The 18,808-nt window shown below is 39.8% G+C and overlaps 1 protein-coding gene across 19 annotated transcripts in view; it reads left to right on the top strand.

Moving 5' to 3' along the window:
• LOC134218429 (collagen alpha-1(XVIII) chain) overlaps positions 1–7,039 on the top strand; it is an 865,092-nt gene extending 858,053 nt beyond the window's left edge. For all 19 annotated transcript variants that reach the window (XM_062697407.1, XM_062697401.1, XM_062697402.1 and 16 more), the window contains 3 exons: positions 2,446–2,625; positions 3,197–3,421; positions 4,917–7,039. In XM_062697407.1, the coding sequence (XP_062553391.1) occupies positions 2,446–2,625; positions 3,197–3,421; positions 4,917–4,986 (475 nt within the window). In that variant the 3' untranslated portion in view covers positions 4,987–7,039. The remainder of the gene's footprint in view (positions 1–2,445; positions 2,626–3,196; positions 3,422–4,916) is intronic.
• The last annotated feature ends 11,769 nt before the right edge of the window (positions 7,040–18,808 follow it).

Raw genomic sequence — 18,808 nt, 5'->3', positions numbered from 1 at the left:
GAATGCCATTCTTTCCATTCCTTGGGACATCTTTTACGGAATAAATAATGTAAATGACCTTGTAAACTTTTTCAACTCACACGTAAAGCAGATTCATGATGACTGCATTCCGCTTCGTTCAAGTAAGAGCCATAGATCATCCAACATATGGTTTAATAGTGAAATTCGTAAGTCTATGCTAGAACGCGATTTGGCCTACAGAGACTGGATTCGATCTCCGAGAGCATGCAAAGAACAGGCTAGACGTCGGTATAATGTACTTCGGAACAGAACAAATACGATGATCGCTACTGCAAAAGCGCAATACATGAACCGTTTTCTTGACAGCCAAATCCCTCCTAAAACACTTTGGAATCGGATAAAAGGTATCGGAGTTTGTAAGGATAAATCGTCAACCCTTTGTGAATTTCATCCGGACGAGGTAAATCGGACATTTTTATCGAGTTATATTCCAAGCGAAAATCACACGACAACTAGAAGTACATTAGACTCCCTTACAGTTTCATTTTTCCGGCGTGTGGAACACTGGGAAGTCGTGAATGCCATATGCGGAATTAAATCAAACGCGACTGGAATCGATGACCTGCCGATCAAATTCGTCAAAATTGTTCTGCCGTTGGTCGTGCACCAGATAACGCATATCTTCAACAAAATCATCCAGACGTCTTCTTTTCCGTCTTGCTGGAAGCTCGCCAAAATTTTGCCACTACGGAAGAAACCGCACTTGAATACGTTGTCGAACCTCAGGCCAATTAGTATCCTATGTGCGCTTTCAAAGGCATTCGAGAAACTGTTAGAACATCAAATGTCTTCTTTCTTGGTGGAAAACAATCTACTAACAGAGTGTCAAGCTGGATTTCGGAAAGGTCAAAGTGTCCAAACGGCCACTGTTCGTATATACGATGATTTGGCAAAAACGATTGATAGGAAAGGTTCTGCTGTATTATTGCTGCTTGATTTTTCGAAGGCTTTTGACACTATTCCTCACCATAAGCTCTGTTTGAAGTTAAAGACACAGTTCAATTTTTCCTGTTCTGCCATAAACCTTATCGAGTCCTACCTGTCAGAGCGGAATCAGACAGTGTTCTGTGGGACTGAACAATCCGAGATTGGCATTGTAACATCCGGCGTTCCTCAAGGATCGGTACTTGGTCCTTTGCTGTTTTGCTGTCACATCAATGATTTGCCAACGGTTCTCAAGTACTGTTCAATACAACTATATGCAGACGATGTACAACTATATATTTATCGCATCGGAATCTGCTCCCATGATCTTATCAGGATGATGAATGAGGACCTCGAGAGAGTAAACGAGTGGTCTCAACGAAACCAGCTGTTTGTCAACCATTCTAAGAGTAAAGCTATGTTCATGAAGGGTAGTCGAAGGAATATTATTGGAGTTAATATGCTACCTTCGATCACGGTGGACGGTCAAACCATTGAATGGATGGAAAGTGCGATGAATCTTGGATTTATATTTCAAACGGATCTGCAGTGGAATGGCCTTATCAATCAACAATGTGGGAAAATATACGCAAGCCTTCGAACGCTCTATTCTTGTGTTTCTACTGCGCCTTTCAACACACGATTAAAACTGTTCAAGACTCTGGTACTACCTCACTTTATATTCGGCGAACTTCTCCACGTTAGTACATCTGCAATAGCTATGAACAGACTACGTGTTGCATTGAATGCTTGTGTACGTTTCGTCTATGGGTTAAACCGCTATGCACACGTTAGTCATCTACAAAATAATTTACTCGGATGCCCACTAGAGACTTTCTATTTATATCGGTCATGTTTGTTTATGCGCAAACTAATTAAAACGCGTTCTCCACCAGTGCTATTTGAGAAACTTATACTTTCTCAAGGACGTCGCCAGCAAAACCTGATTGTTCCTCCCAATAACTCGATTGGCTATTCTAGTTCACTGTTCGTTAGAGGTGTGGTTAATTACAATACGTTGCCTGCAGCAGTTAAATGCTCTGCGTCAGAAGCAGTTTTTAAAAAGGGTTGTTTAGAATTTTGGAACCGTGTTTAATATTAGTAATTATTTTATTGTATGTAGCTGTAAAAGATTAAAAGTGTATTTTTTTTTTATTGTGTAAGACATGATAAGCTCGCAGGTAGCAAGAAAAAAAGGAACTCCTTTACGCTACTGGTTAATAAACAAACAAACAAACAAACAAACAGTGCATTTATTTGGGGCAATCTACTGAAAACTGATTGAAAATTGATAGCGTCACACCTTCCACAAGCTGATTGATTAATACAAATGTGATACCTTCAGGGACTATCTCTCTTGATGTAGATTTGTTGGAACGATTGTAAAATTTGTAATAAAAAGTATTAATATATGTAGCAATCAATTATTTAAAAAAAATATTAACTTGTCTTTCATTCACTAAATCCAATTACAATTTGCTCCGCCTCAAACATCCGCAGAATAACCAATCTGGATACCATCGTACGGATAGCAGATCGAGAGCTTCCCGTAGTGAACACCCGAGGCGATGTGTTATTCAACTCGTGGAATAGTATTTTCAACGGCCAGGGTGGCTACTTCCCGCAGACCCCGCGGATATACAGCTTCAGTGGGAAGAATGTCCTCACCGACATCAGCTGGTAAGTATCGCAATTTGTTTTTCCGCTTTTCCCACTCCCACTTCGATTGCACAGCATAGGTCTACAGACATGATGATGGCGCTCCCGGCGACACGCGTGTGCCTATGAAACAAATGATGCGACGTGACCGATTGGCGGCTTCGTTCACATTTGAACCATCCCTGATTTAGTTCCCATCTTTTGCGCTCAAATGACAATCATAAATTCCACCCAACCTTTCCAGACACATGATAGCGTTGATAGGTACCAGAAAAAGGTCACCGCAATTCAAAGCCGTAGGGCAATAATCAATCTGGCATTGCATGATAGCATGATTGCCGTTTCTGTCCATTTTATTCAAGATAAAGACGTTCATAATCTGTCTTTTCCATCACCATTTTATCACCATTCTTGATTTTTGTTTTAAGATTTAAACGGACTGGTCTAGTTAATGTTTTCCTAAGTAGTCAATATCATGGTTGAACCAGTCGAATGCCAATCAGGTGGCCCTGCACTAAATAGTTCTCTCCCAGTCCAATACATCAATTCCCGTTCCCGTCTAACTCTGTGCTTTCCTTGCCTCTTCCAACAGGCCCCAGAAGCTGGTGTGGCACGGTGCCAGCGCCCTCGGCGAGCGTGCAATGGACACGTACTGCGATGCGTGGCACACGGCCTCCCCTGACAAGGTCGGCATGGCCAGCAGTTTGCTCGGCAATAAATTACTGGATCAGGACCGGTACTCGTGCGATAATCGGTTCATAGTGCTCTGCGTCGAGGCGCTACCCCATGACCAGCGAAGGAAGCGGGACACTTTTAGGTAAGTTTGTTGAACGATGGATACGACACAGGAGGGTAGGAAGCATAGTCAGTCTGTTGTAAGCCTGAGAAGTGATTTGTGGGGCATTTCGGTTGTAGCTTGGAACAAAAATGCAGTTTCACAAGCCATTTCGCTTTAGTCTTTTGCTATAGATCATGGCGGACGCATGAACAGAAAAACGGTTTGTCGTAATTTCAAGAAGAGTAAATTAAAAAATGTTGCATTGGCTGATACAATACAAATACAATACAAATACAATACAAATACAATACAAATACAATACAAATACAATACAAATACAATACAAATACAATACAAATACAATACAAATACAATACAAATACAATACAAATACAATACAAATACAATACAAATACAATACAAATACAATACAAATATAATACAAATACAATACAAATACAATACAAATACAATACAAATACAATACAAATACAATACAAATACAATACAAATACAATACAAATACAATACAAATACAATACAAATACAATACAAATACAATACAAATACAATACAATTACAATACGAATACAATACAAATACAATACAAATACAATACAAATACAATATAAATACAATACAAATACAATACAAATACAATACAAATATAAATACAATACAAATACAATACAAATACAATACAAATACAATACAAATACAATATAAATATAATACAAATACAATACAAATACAATACAAATATAATATAAATACAATACAAATACAATACAAATACATACAAATATAATACAAATACAATACAAATACAATAAATACAATACAAATATAATACAAATACAATAATACAAATACAATACAAATACAATATAAATACAATACAAATACAATACAAATACAATACAAATACAATACAAATAATAATACAAATACAATACAAATACAATAAAATACAATACAAATAAATACAATAAATACAATACAAATACAATACAAATACAATACAAATACAATACAAATACAATACAAATAATACAAATACAATATAAATACAAATACAATACAAATACAATACAAATATAATACAAATACAATATAAATATAATACAAATACAATATAAATACAATACAAATACAATACAAATACAATACAAATACAATACAAATACAATACAAATATAATACAAATACAATACAAATACAATACAAATACAATACAAATACAATACAAATACAATACAAATACAATAAATACAATACAAATACAATACAAATACAATACAAATACAATACAAATACAATACAAATACAATACAAATACAATACAAATACAATACAAATACAATACAAATACAATACAAATACAATACAAATACAATACAAATACAATACAAATACAATACAAATACAATACAAATACAATACAAATACAATACAAATACAATACAAATACAATACAAATACAATTTAAAAAAAATGGCTTATTCTGAATAACATCTTTGATTTCTCCTTTCAGTCAAACGTACGAATTCACTAACGAGCAGGAGTACAGTCGCCATCTTGCCGAAGTATTGCAGAAATCGTAAAAAAAACCTGCGTGAAATCCCGCAACCGAGTCAAACACAAAGTAGTTACCCTTCCTTCCACAGCCACAAAAACCATCAAGCGAACAATAAGAATACAAACAATAGTTTAGAAAGACCCCACTAGGAATCCATCACAACGACAAGGACGAAGACGTGCATAGACAAAAATGCAACTCAAGGCTGCCAAAGTGAAGTGATACTAAACCGGGCGGTGGTGCATTCACAACCACCATAATCCGACAGACCCCGCACCGCAACGACACACACATTCAGAACGAGAGGATCAACACAAACGGAACGGACCTGGCCTACACCAGCACTTGTACCGCTGTGGCGAAGGAAATCGGACGGAAATAAAATGGTTGATTGTCAAATTGACATCGTTATGTGGAGGTGTTCAGTAGGAAAGATTTTTCTATAGGTATTTTTCATGAACCACAGAAATCGAAGTCAATGCCAACAATATTAAAAAAATAAATAAACAAACAAAATGAAAGCAAAACTGGACGATAAAACTGTACACAATAATGATGATAAGGAATGTAGTCAAATTATGGTTATTATTAATGTTTCGCTCCTCGCTTGCATGCCAGAAAAGTAAGAAATTTTTCTAGGAGAAGTTCAAAAGTATCGAAATACGCTACGCCGAATAGTATTCCACATGACATATTTAAATAAAAATCCAAAAACATTGAGTGTTCGATACTTTTGACCTTCCCCCCATTCAGTGATTGTAAAAATGAATCCTTCTGCATTTAAATATAGTAAAAAATGTTTTTCTTTTGTGCTCTTATTTGAATGCAAAATGCGCGAATGTGTGAACGATGTAATTGAGAGTTTTACAACTAGGAGATATGTGGAACTTTTATTTATTCTTCCATCTCTTCCAAGAACAACCTAAACAATTGAAACTCTACTCGTGTGTACACTGGTTAAAAAGTCTCTAGATTTAAGTGGAGAATTGTATGTAGCAGACGGAGAGTTTTACTTTGTTAAGAATTTTGAGAAAACCAAAAAAATTAATCAGTGTTGTGAGATGGAAACCGAAATAAAAAATCTGTAACTAAGCATTTCAGAACTTTCCACTATTAATGAAATTTTTCGCTTATGACATGAAACTGCTAGGTTTTTCAAAAAGATTCGATGTCACTTGTTTTTTTCGATTGTAGATCACCAACGAATGGCATTTAAAAGTGATTACAATACACGTACTCCATGATGGAGGCACGCTTTCTGCATGGAAATACCTTCCACCGCTGTACAAAATAAAATAAATGAACATCCGCGTGATGAACAAAAGTTCACCAGATTTACATGCTAGGCTCATTTTATGTAAATTTTACATTTTTCCACAAAAAAAAGCAGAAAAGCGCTTCCATCTCCATAACAGTTACTTAATTTGCATTGAATGATCAAAACTGTTACAAAAAATAGACGACAGATCAGTAGGCCAATAAGAAATTACCTGATTGATCACCGAGAAGAAAAGTGAACCTCTCACCTAATTAGAACACAAATGATTCCAACATATTTCCTATTTATTTGGTGTAGATTATGTGTTTGCTATCTTTGTTTAAGGATGCTCCCTACGACCTATATCACATGATATAGACAATCTTGCTATAATACGTCATACACCTACATTATTTCCAGTAAAAACTAGATACTAGCATGATGATATTCTTTATCAAGTTATATAGCTCATAGTTTGGCCGATACATAATAGTATAGTCCTTTTGTTTGCAGTCTTTTTAAAGTTTATTAACATTTCAACAGTGTTTAAAACATCCATATAGGACGCATAATCCACACCAAAATAAATAATTAGTTTATCATGTTTCATGCAACTGTTTTTTCAGTCATGCCATGATGAAAAAACAAACCCGGTTGAGAGGTAACTTGGACTAAAAATGTTTAACTGAAGAAAATCAGTAACGGCTGACATCATGTAATGGAATGATATGAATGCTCTTTAATGTTAAAGGCGATCGAGCTAATTGTAACAATAAGAAACATTGTTTTTGTAAATAAAAGATCAAGATCTACATCTGGACATTCTGATAGTTTATATTGCATTGAGAAAATATCCGTCTTGAAAAAGCGTCACGAGTGTTTTTTCGTTATCTGAGGTTTCAACCGAGAGAAAGCGGAGCCACCTATTTTTCTTACATAGTCCATACACTTCGACGAGCGAGATGCGGGTTGTTCCATCGACCACTTAAGCGGCTCCCACGCTTTGATGAACGGGCGGCACCAACCGATCATCTGGACGAGGCGAAGCTAGTACTTCAACTGATGGCCACCCGCTTCGACGATTCCACCCGATTGCCCAGGTCGAAGCGGAGCTGGACTTCAAAAAAACTCCCACGACAAAGCCAATAGGGCAGAGCTGTCGACCACCTGACGTGACTCGTTCCGCATCCGTCGAAGAAGTGATGAGAACCCCTTTTGGCTTTAATCTTTCCATACAGAGTATCCAAAACAAGGCAAGACTTATCACTACTTTACATGCACTACAAATAAAATGATAACCTAAATTGGAACTAGCGCCCTATAATTGGAGCCTGATCCGAATTCATGGAACGGACCCGAAACTTTTTCTTACCAAAGCGTTCGTGTAGTGTTTTAAAACCGGCCAGACGGTTTTAACTCGTTGGGTTTCAGAAAAAAAAAGTTTTGGCGCAGCTCTACCAGACCGGCATGCCGTACTCGATCACGAGAGGACAATTTGCTTGTAGACAGCGAGCTAATTTTCAGGGACATAGACGACCAACAGTTGGTTTAGTTGGTTATCGTCGCGTTAACACAAATCTTCCAGCTAGCTGGTAAAAAATTCTGACTGGGCATCCAGACCTCGATGGAGTATTGCCGGTAGCGCTCTGATCACTCTGTCTTTGTAGATGGTGTCATCTGCTTACAGAGACAGTATGCCACCCTCTAGAAGATCTGTCAGAGAGGCATGTCGGAGGTGAACAGGTTGAAAAACGGGTCTGAAGATACTGTCCTGGGGATCGCTCTGCTGATCCGGAATGTCCTCACCGACAGATAATTTTGGGTGATTTTCAACAGGTTACTGAGAAGATTATAGCGTTGTAGTTTGTACACCAAGCCATCAAACCTAACATTGTTGAATACCTTATCGACATAAAAAAAAAACCAAGCTAGTTCATGGTTTCCCAAACTGTGGGTCCCGACCCCCAGGGGGGTCGCGAGCGGATTGTTGGTGGGTCGCGTAGAATAAATATTAATTGCAGCTCGAATGCCGAACCTTTTGATCATTTTTTTCAGGAACATAATTCCAAGTTCAAACCGCATTTTATTTTAAATATTCATCACCACGCTATTTTAGAAAACATTTATGCCTAAAAGCTGCCCCTTAATGAAGTAAAATAAAAACATTTTGACATACAATATCATGTTTGTCATTTTTTGCATTTGTACATGAAGGTAACGTGAATATTTTTGTAAAACTTGCCGAAACAGATGACATTCTGATTCAATTAATGCTTAATACTACTTGGTAAAATGCATTTTTTCATAGGTGGGTCGCGAGACATATAGAATTTTGTTAGGTGGGTCGCATACCCAAAAGTTTGGGAAGCTCTGAGCTAGTTATTTAGTTGAAGAAGACGATTTTTAACTATATAAGTGCTATACTCGTCTCCAATGTTTGTTGGGAAGGCCATGGCAGAGGTTTTCGAGAAAACCCTATTCCGTCTGAGGACGTTGGTAACTCGGCATAGTTAGTGTACGGCTGATCGACCGCGTCGGATACCAAACAGTTCCTCGAGCAAGATGTTGTGGTGTTCGGCAGACTCAAGTAACCGGCGTTGAATTGCCTTTTCAAACAGCTTGGAAAACCCTGATAGAAGGCTGATGTAACGATAGCATTTGGAACACTGACCGTTCGGGTAGCTCTTTTGAACTGCTATTGTGCGATATCCAGCTTTTTATTATAGCCAAGGATGATTACCATAGTTGATTTTGACATATGATGTGTACAGATTTTATGGTATTTGCAATCCTAGTAACCTTAGGAAATTTGCGGAAAACGTCAAAATTTTCGAATTGTTTTGATAGTTCATTACCTATTTTTCATTTCTACATATATTTCGCTTTGTTTTCAATACTTCTTCTCTATTTTAGATGGGCATGCATGCAAAACAGGACAAATAGAGTTGAAAAAAGCATCACTTACAAAACTACGACTTAACTGTTAAAATCGAGCCGGTGACAAGCGCGGTGTCATCATCATCAATAGACATAGACCGCTGTCATCATTAAAACGCAGTATGAAAAAAAATTATAGCCCGAGACATCCTGGCTACGATCTGGCGATGGGCTAAACAATAGGATGTCAATAGGCTGGTTAAAATGTTCTTTACATATATAGTTTGAAAGTCATGCTAAATGACTATTCGCCTGGTTGACCCCAAACTTGTATTCGATCCAACAATACCGGGATAGTATAACTTTAAAAAAATCGTTCTATAGTATAAGTAAACAATATGATGGATTAGTTTATTTTGGATTTGGTTATGGTTTTTAGGTTATGTTTGTTTGTTTTCATTTGTTTATTTTCATAATAATTAAAGTGGAAAGCAAAATAAAATAAAAATATGTTTTATTGATTTATTAAATAGTATTTAAATAAATACACCAACATGAGTCACAGCGTAGGTGCTAAACTTGATCAGTTCATAAACCATGAGAATTTCTAGCATCCTGTAATCTTCGTAGTGGTTACGATGTTCCGCTGGCAATTATCCGATCTGGTAACTACCTGGTGGTAGGGAGCCGGCCCCTAGATGACTCGTTGAACTGTTAGTGAATGCGTGTTGTTGATCTTAATCTGGCGATTGGCTGTCCTTCACCGTTCCCCATAATTTTACTATGTCTATATGTATGTATGCTTTGAGCTCGACGATCTGAAAAAAAATGAATTTAATACAAACAACCTCCAAACATTGATGCTGTCTTACCGAAATAAGGGGCCTTTTTTCGGTCGGATGATCAGCAGGGAATAAAAAGGGTAACGGTTCCCGCATTGTAACTGTCACGTTTTGAAGCTGTATTGTGCCCATGCGCGTGTCAACGGTGATGTGAATTTGTTCCGCACACGGATTGAAGACGAAAACAATCAGCATGGCCGGAATTGTTTAGATGTTGTGAGCCTCGTCCTTGAGAAATAGCTACAGTTGACCTGAGATACAAATTAAGGGGCCAGCAAACGGATGTAAGTCGTGTGCACTACTCGCTTCACTTATAACAGTTTGCATCGAAAGCGCGCCGCTCGTCGATATCCTTTTTCTTAGCGCCAAATCCGGATACAAGGCAAATTGACAATTGCTCAGTCGTATCACTTCGACTTTTTTTGAATCGTCATGGTACCGAATGCCAAATTTGTTCTTCGTTAGTTAGCTCGCGTCATCCTTGCTTTGATATTCGAGATGTACAACAGAACTTCGCAGAATACTCGCGATGGAACGGTCTCGTATTTCCGAATGGCAAACACAGCTGAACTGGAACTTCCACCGGAAACCTTTCAAACGGAGATTGTTACATACTTTACGAAGAGAATAATTTAGATTCCTTCAGAATTTTAGACGAAAATCAATGAAAATGAGATGCACTTTTTTTGCACAACGAGACTTCTTGTTGAAATTTTACGAAAGACAGTATGCAAACTAAAATAAGTTAGCGTTTTTCCAGAGCAGTATAAATCATTATCTTCGATAGTATATTTTTTATACTATGTAAGGTATGAGAGTAACAAATAAGAGAATAGGTTTATTTCAAACCCTTTACGGATTTATTTTATTTCTGAGTGTAGAGCATGCATTTGGAGTAGGTCGAGGGGTGGAAATATAATAAAAATATCGTACACTCTGAGAAAAATATATACTAAATAGATTAAAAGTCATTCTAATCGGCTATTCGCCTGGTTGACCCCAGCTTCGTTTAAGTGCCAGTTATACTTGTTTAGTATAACTTTCATGTATATGGAAATAGTATGAAGCGAAAATATTGAAAATAGTATTAGTTGAGTTTATATAATGTTAGAATTATTCAGTGTTTACAAACGAAAGCAGGAAAATATTTTTGTCAAACTTTTTATTTTATTCATTTCATTTAATTTAAGCATAATGTAACAAACGATACTGAGCATTGAGTAGTACTGCCGAAGTCTTTAACTGGTTGCTCTAGTATGTAAATGTCTAAAGTTGCCCCGCGCACGTGGGACATTGTTTGCGGGTAGGTTACCCGCTTCGCCAAATTCTTCCAACTGATTGGAAAGCGCATCCATCAAGGCATCCATACTTTGTTGCCGGCTCTATCTGACGGTCGTCATTTACGCACAACAGATCTGTTATTGCTTGACCTAATTATCCGACTATACAGATAACGTGGTGCAGCTGCCGTACCCAAAATGAGCTGTTGAGCGATCAAAGTTTGATTCTAGATCACGATACTTGGAATATGCTTACAATCTTATTTGCTTTTATCAGATTTTGTGGGACAACAGCTTGTGCTGCTATTCGATCCGAACACATTTCCTTTATTCTGGCGTCAGAAAAACTAATTCGAATCTTGCCGATACCTTTTTTGCTAAAGCGGGATGATTGCCGGCATTCCATCTTTGAAATGCTGGCATTTTTCTTTATCATAAGAGCCACCGGAATCGTATCGGTACTAAAATCAAAACCACATAAGCATTATTTTCATCGGAAAATTAACTCAAAAACCTACCATCAAACTTTCGTTTCCTACTCCACCGTATATTCTTAAATAATTCTGCATATTCTTGAAGATTCCGTACTTGCTGTAGCGTCGAAAAGACAGTGATCTGAGCACCTATTTAAAAAAGCACATAGCACAAAAAACGTAACCGCCAGCAAATTTCAGAGCCGCAAATATACTTTTGGAATATAGTTTCGCCAAATTCTATAATAGATTAAATGGTAATCTTGCATAGAATACTTCTTAAACTAGGCTAAGTATAAGTTTCGTTTATATATAAAAAGATTTGATTCTATACTAACAATGGTTTGTTCAATTTCTGAGTGTACGGTTTCTCGGGCATTGCTTTTTGTATGCAAAGACAGTCTTCCTGCAAAAAGATTGTTGTTGTTTATTTAATCTTTACCGCCTTGGGCGGCCTTCGATTCCTGCTAAAAGAGTTCCCCAACTAAAAGCTCCTTATCTATTCTTATAGTTATAGTTAGGAAAAATTAGGAGTCCGCATTATTAGCTGTACTTCTCAAACTTTGCGTTTGCCAAATATTTGCGAGGCAAGCGTTTGGTTCCGCTCCAACAATTCAGTTACTGATGAATGGCCTTATTTACAATTAATGGATACCCGCATTATTAAGGTTCCCCCAAACACACGCGACGGGACAATTGCGACGCGATTCTATTGCTTGGCGACTGCGATTCTGTCGCCGTTAGTATGGAAGCGTAAATGGAACATTGCCTGGAGCGACCCAACGATAGATTCGCTGCGACTAGTCGCCATCGCCCTCCATAGCCGTGCGGTAAGACGCGCGGCTACAAAGCAATACCATGCTGAGGGTGGCTGGGTTCGATTCCCGGTGCCGGTCTAGGCAATTTTCGGATTGGAAATTGTCTCGACGTCCCTGGGCATAAAAGTATCATCGTGTTAGCCTCATGATATACGAATGCAAAAATGGTAACCTGGCTTAGAAACCTCGCAGTTAATAACTGTGGAACTGCTTAATGAACACTAAGCTGCGAGGTGGCTCTGTCCCAGAGTGGGGATGTAATGCCAATCAGAAGAAGAAGAAGAAGAAGTCGCCATCGCGGCGATGAAATCGCTTAGGTCTGGGGGAGTCTTTAAACTGGCACTGATTTAACCAGCACCGTAGATTAGACTTTGCCAACATAAATTTTGAATTTTCCTAAATCGGTTCCTTTTCGGTACCTAAATCGAAAGCTATTCCTAGAAATACGAAAGGCAAAGGGAAAAGTTGATAAACGGGCTTATTGCAAAAGCATACTGATATACCGACTATTCTCATTCGAGTCGTGCAATTTGAATGGGATAATTCAACTATCATCATATTGACTCTAGTAGTGTTCCAAATGTTCTTAAGATAAAGACAAACTGTTACGATTACGGAGCTACGCTGACCACCCAAATCCTAGTCAAAATAAAGGAACAAGATACCGACAATTTTCAGTTCTCCTAGAAATAAGTTGAAAAGAATCGCGGACCATACTGGAGTAATTACCCTGAAAAAAAATGTACATATATTAATTAAATATACAAACATATATATCTGAAAGAAAATGATTATTTTCAACCACAATCAGTTTTGAATCTGCAATCAAAACGAAAATTTTTGACATGTCAGTTGTTGATCACGCTTCCAGTGCTACTTTGATTGCGCTATAATATCAGTTCACGGCATGTGTCAAAACTGAGATACCATAGTTGATTTATGGTAAGCGTAAAAAGCTGGATAGTCTGCAACTAAACACCAGTATGGGGTTATCCCAGGCAGTACTGGTAATTGATCGTCATGCGAAAGCGAAACATTTTCATTTATTTAGCTCACTCTAAACATATAAAACTAAATCAACTATTTGATACCACAATACACGATTCGAGATCGCATCTCTATACATCTTCGAATGCGCCCCGCCCCCCAGTCATTCTGTACCTGGTCAGCCCACCTTGCTCGCTGCGCTCCACGCCGTCTTGTACCTGCCGGATCGGAACCATCTTTGCAGGGTTGCTTCCGGCTTTCTTGCAACATGCCCTGCCCATCGTACCATTCCAGCTCTAGCTACCTTCTGGATACTGGGCTCACCGTAGAGCTGGGTGAATAGTCCGATTGCTTGCAAGTCCTCCTCGAACATGGTCCAAGTTTCATGTCCGTAGAGAACTATCGGTCTTATAAGCGATTTGTACATGACACATTTAGTGCGGTGGCGAATCTTTTTTGACCGCAATTTCTTCTGGAGCCCGTAGTAGGCTCGACTTCCACAGATGATGCGCCTTCGTTTTTCACGACTAACATTGTTTTCAGCCGGGGGCAAGGATCCAAGGTAGACATATTCATCGACCACCTCGAAGGTATCCCCGTCTATCGTAGCATTACTTCCCAGGCGGGCCCTGTCTCGCTCGGTTCCGCCCACTAGCATGTACTTTGTCTTCGATGCGTTCACCATCAGTTCAATATTTGTTGGTTCCGCTTCAGACTGGTGTACAGTTCTGCATTCTTAGCAAATGTTCGGCCGACAAAGTCCATGTCCATGTCACAAATAAATTGACTGGATCTGTTGAAAATCGTACCCCGGCTGTTACACCAGGCTCTCCGCATGACACCTTTTAGCGCAATGTTGAACAACAGGCACGAAATTTCATCATCTTGTCTTAGTCCCCGGCGCGATTCGAACGAACTAAGCCTGAAATCTTCACACAGTTTTGCACACCATCCACCGTTGCTTTGATCAGTCTGGCTAGCTGTTGGATGACATCCTTAACATCCCTCAATGTAGGGGCTGGATGGCTTCCATCGTCCGCTGAACTGACACAGTCGTCTCCTCCGCTGCCTTGACTTTCGCTGCCTGTACTCTCCAGCGCTATTAAAATGTTCCTTGTAGTGCTGTTTCACCTTTCGATCACCACACGTTCAAGATGTTCCCATCCTTATCCCTGCACATCTCGGCTCGCGGCACGAAGCCTTTGCGGAATGCGATGAGCTCCTGATAGAACTTGTGCTTCTTGATTACGGCACATCCGTTCCATCTACTCGCACTCCGCTTTTTCCAGGCAGCGTTTCTTCTCCTGAAAAAGGCGGGTCTGCTGCAGCAGCGCGACCGTCCGCACTACATCTTTTTCCTCCAGAATCTGTCTGCACTTTTCGTCGAACCAATCGTTCCGTCGACTTCGTCCCACATACCCGACGTTAAATTTGCCTATAGCCTGGTAAAATAGACCAACGCAAAATGAACTCCCCAAAGAAATTATGACGTTTTAGCTCCCACCTGCCAGGCCGCACCGAAGTGTTTGATCTGTGGTCCTGGCACAGACCGCAAACACCCATCCGGTGGGCAGGCCTGTCCGACGGGCTCGGTCATGCAAGTAGCCCAGCTAAATCTCAACCACTGCGAGGAAGCGCAAGCGCTGCTACAACAGTCGGTACACGAGAATAAGACTGATGTTGCCTTGCTGTCCGACCCGTACCGCATCCCTGTTAAACATAGCAGTTGGGTTGCGGATAAGTCCGGAATAGTGACCATCTGGACTTGCGGGAGGTACCCCGAGGGTTTTGTTATAGCGAAGGTAAACGGAGTTTACTTTTGCAGCTGCTACTGTCCTCCAAGATAGAGCAGTATACTAGGGTGTTAGATAATCTTGTAGCGAGACTAACTGGTTTTAAACCATTAGTTGTAGCAGGTGACTTCAACGCGTGGGCAGTTCACTAACGCTAGAGGTCATATTCTGCTAGAGTCTCTAGCTGTACTGAACGTAGTCCTGCTGAACGAGGGCGAAGCGTCTACGTTCAGAGGACCGAATGGTGAGTCATGCATCGATGTGGCCTTCTGCAGCGCGGGATGGACGGTGGAGCCTGAATGGAGGGTTCACGAAGGGTATACTGCTAGTGACTATCAGAAAATACGTTTTATGGTCAGCTATACCCCCAACAGGGGCCCTCCTCAGCCGTGCGGTAAGACGCCCGCCTACAAAGCAAGATCATGCTGAGGGTGGCTGGGTTTGATTCCCGGTGCCGGTCTAGGCAATTTTCGGATTGGAAATTGTCTCGACTTCCCTGGGCATAACAGTATTATCGTGTTAGCCTCATGATATACGAATGCAAAAATGGTAACTTGGCTTAGAAACCTTGATAACTGTGGAAGTGCTTAATGAACACTAAGCTGCGAGGCGGCTCTGTCCCAGTGTGGGGATGTAATGCCAATAAGAAGATACCCCCAACAGAACCACAAGGCGGGTCAGCAAAGCTGATCTAGGATGACGTATCTCGCAGTTCGATCTAGAACTGCTGGAATAATCGCTACGGTGGCAATTCGGACTCTAGGCCTTAGTGGTGATGAGTTATCCGATGTCTTAACATGAGCATGTGACGTGACAATGCCCAGGAGGACTATGTCAACCGGCAACCGCAAACCGGTGCACTGGTGGACGAGCACGATAGCTGATCTTCGCAGAACCTGTCTTAGAGCTAAAATAAAGCAATTCGATTGGCAACGGAAACGGCTAAGATAGCGCGTTGTTTGAATATGAGAGGTATTTAAGTACTGTGCATTGATTACACTAGATGTAAAGAATGCATTTAATAACGCTAGCTGGGCAGCTATAGCTGATTCCCTGCATCGCTGTGCAGGATTCTGAAAAGCTTTTTTCAGAACAAGATATTGTTAGTCGACACCGACGCTGGTCAGCAGTCGATTGAAATATCAGCAGGTGTTCCACAGGCAGAGCTTAAAATATTCATCTTCATGAAGCAACTTCGGTCCGAATTTTGACAAACATCGCATGAATATTCAAAACTGAATGTGTTTACTATGTGCAGGAAAAACATAATTATCATTGTTCATGTTGATGTTTACCGCTGAAAGTGACTCGCGGATGAAAATCGGATTCAGTCCTGTGTGATAAATCACTTTACTCATTTGAAACGTGTTCAGATTTCAGATAATTTATCAATTTGTGACATGTGCATAAATATTCAATGACTAATATTCAACTGAATATTGACTGTCTAGAGCCGACTTTGAATGTGTCGGAAGTGAACTGACAAATGAAGAAAAATGGACTTCACTAAAAATTTTCGATTATTTTACACTCTGTCCACAGGGATCGATTCTCGGACCGGTTCTGTGGAATATCATGTATGACGGAGTATTACATTTAAATTTCCCGGCTGGTGTGAAAATAGAAGGCTTTGCGCATGATGTAATGCTAGAGGTCACAGGCGACACTCTCGACGAAGTTGAATGGCAAGCTTCGTACGCGATTAGCAGAGTCGAAAAATGGCTCAACTCAAGGAGGTTGGCCTTAGCACATCACAAGACTGAGGTTGTTGGGGTGTATAACCCCCATGAGTTGCAGAAAGCGAGGACCTAAGGGCTTCATTGGCAATAAAATCTTTATCGCGAATGATGTCCAACGGATCGACAGTGCAAAGCCGGCTTATAGCCGGCAAAGCAAGGCTTATAGCGGATGTAGCATTGTCTATTATCCGATACGGCGTACCAGCATGGTCAAAAGCACTAGAGGACGGGTGCAACCTGGGTGCTGCGGATAGAGCCGGTTTTCTGCGCTCAAGGGTGTAGAGGGATATTTTGAAATCACTCCCTTAAACAAAATTATTTTGCATTTACCGCTCTTCGAATTTCTCTTTCCATGCTGCATGAGGGCGCACAAATGCGCGAGACTCTACATCACTTTACGATGATTTACATACATTCCTGCTCCAATCAGCTGCTGAATCTCGTGAAATTTCGTAACGAGCGCTTTTTAGTTGCATTCCTACTAATTTTCTACTCGAAATATAATGTGAAAATATTTGTTACAAATAAACTCGAACTAAATTTATTTTTATTTTTTTCACAAAATAATAACAATACTTCTCAATATAAGATCTGAAATGAACATAACCACAATCTTCAATGTTTGGCTCCGGCACAATAGAAAAATTTGGCTTCAGTTTGACAACCAAGTCGATTCTATTCGCACTAGGGATCCTATAATGAGAGATATGCAAATACTTTTCCAGACGATTTAGCAACGCTGTTATTTTTGTTAGCAAACGCTTCCAGCACTTGCCACAGCGCAAAATGTTGAAACGTGTATATGACTTTGCATTTGATAACAATTTGGAATATGTTTGTCTGTCCACTATTAACAGTGTTGAATTAAGCATTGTCACTGAAATAAAAGTGCAGTACAAAAGATCCAAACACGATACATAAACTGTATTACTTCTACTCGCGAAAGTAAAACAAATTGTTTATTCGATGAAACTTTTCTTAAAATCAATCTCAATACCTCTTAATCTGCAACAATAATACTAATGACACACTGGTGGTACAAGTACCATGGTACAAGAATCTTGAAATGAGTACCGTACCGATTATTGGCTTTATCAAAGATAGTCTTGGAATAATTTGCTTGTCCTCTTGTACCATGGTACAAGTACCACAGGTGTGTCCTTAGTATAACAACGTTCATTTGTGTTGTACTTTAAATACGACTTTATTCTAGGATGGCTGGGTACAAAGTGATCTATTTTCACATTTGTTGATTATCAAGTTGCTATGGCTGTACTAGTCGCTAGGGTCGCGACTGGTGGTAATCATTGACTACTATTTTCGTGGCTAACATTCCTCCCTTCTTATTTCCAGAACAGGTACGGCTCGAATCTGGACGGCATCCGGATCACTCTCTGTGGCCGGACCGATGGTGGTTCTGGAACGGGATCTATAGGTGGCTGGCTTCATGCTCCGGTTCTGGTTGGTCGGTCTGGATGCGACCGCGTTCGGGAACATCATCGAGTTGACTGGAACCTGCTTCGACTTCTTGGTTGGAAACCGCTGACACTACTTGCACCTCGGTTCGTGGCTGGACCTGGGATAGGACGTTGGAGGTTGATGGAACAGGAAGTGGTTCCTGCTCGGCTTGACCTTGTTGAGCGGGGCTGTACTGCTGGTCCATGAGATTGAATTCCAAACAGGTCCACCAGAATACCCAGTGGAATCTGCTGCGCCGGTTGATGCTTCACTGGAACGATGCTTGAGCTGGTTGGAGTGCGATCTGATGAGCTTCTTCCGT

This window comes from Armigeres subalbatus, chromosome 2, assembly GCF_024139115.2.
Source record: "Armigeres subalbatus isolate Guangzhou_Male chromosome 2, GZ_Asu_2, whole genome shotgun sequence".
Lineage (NCBI taxonomy): Eukaryota > Metazoa > Arthropoda > Insecta > Diptera > Culicidae > Armigeres > Armigeres subalbatus.
Note: the sequence above shows the minus strand (reverse complement) of the source record. Positions and strands in the feature narration are given on the sequence as shown.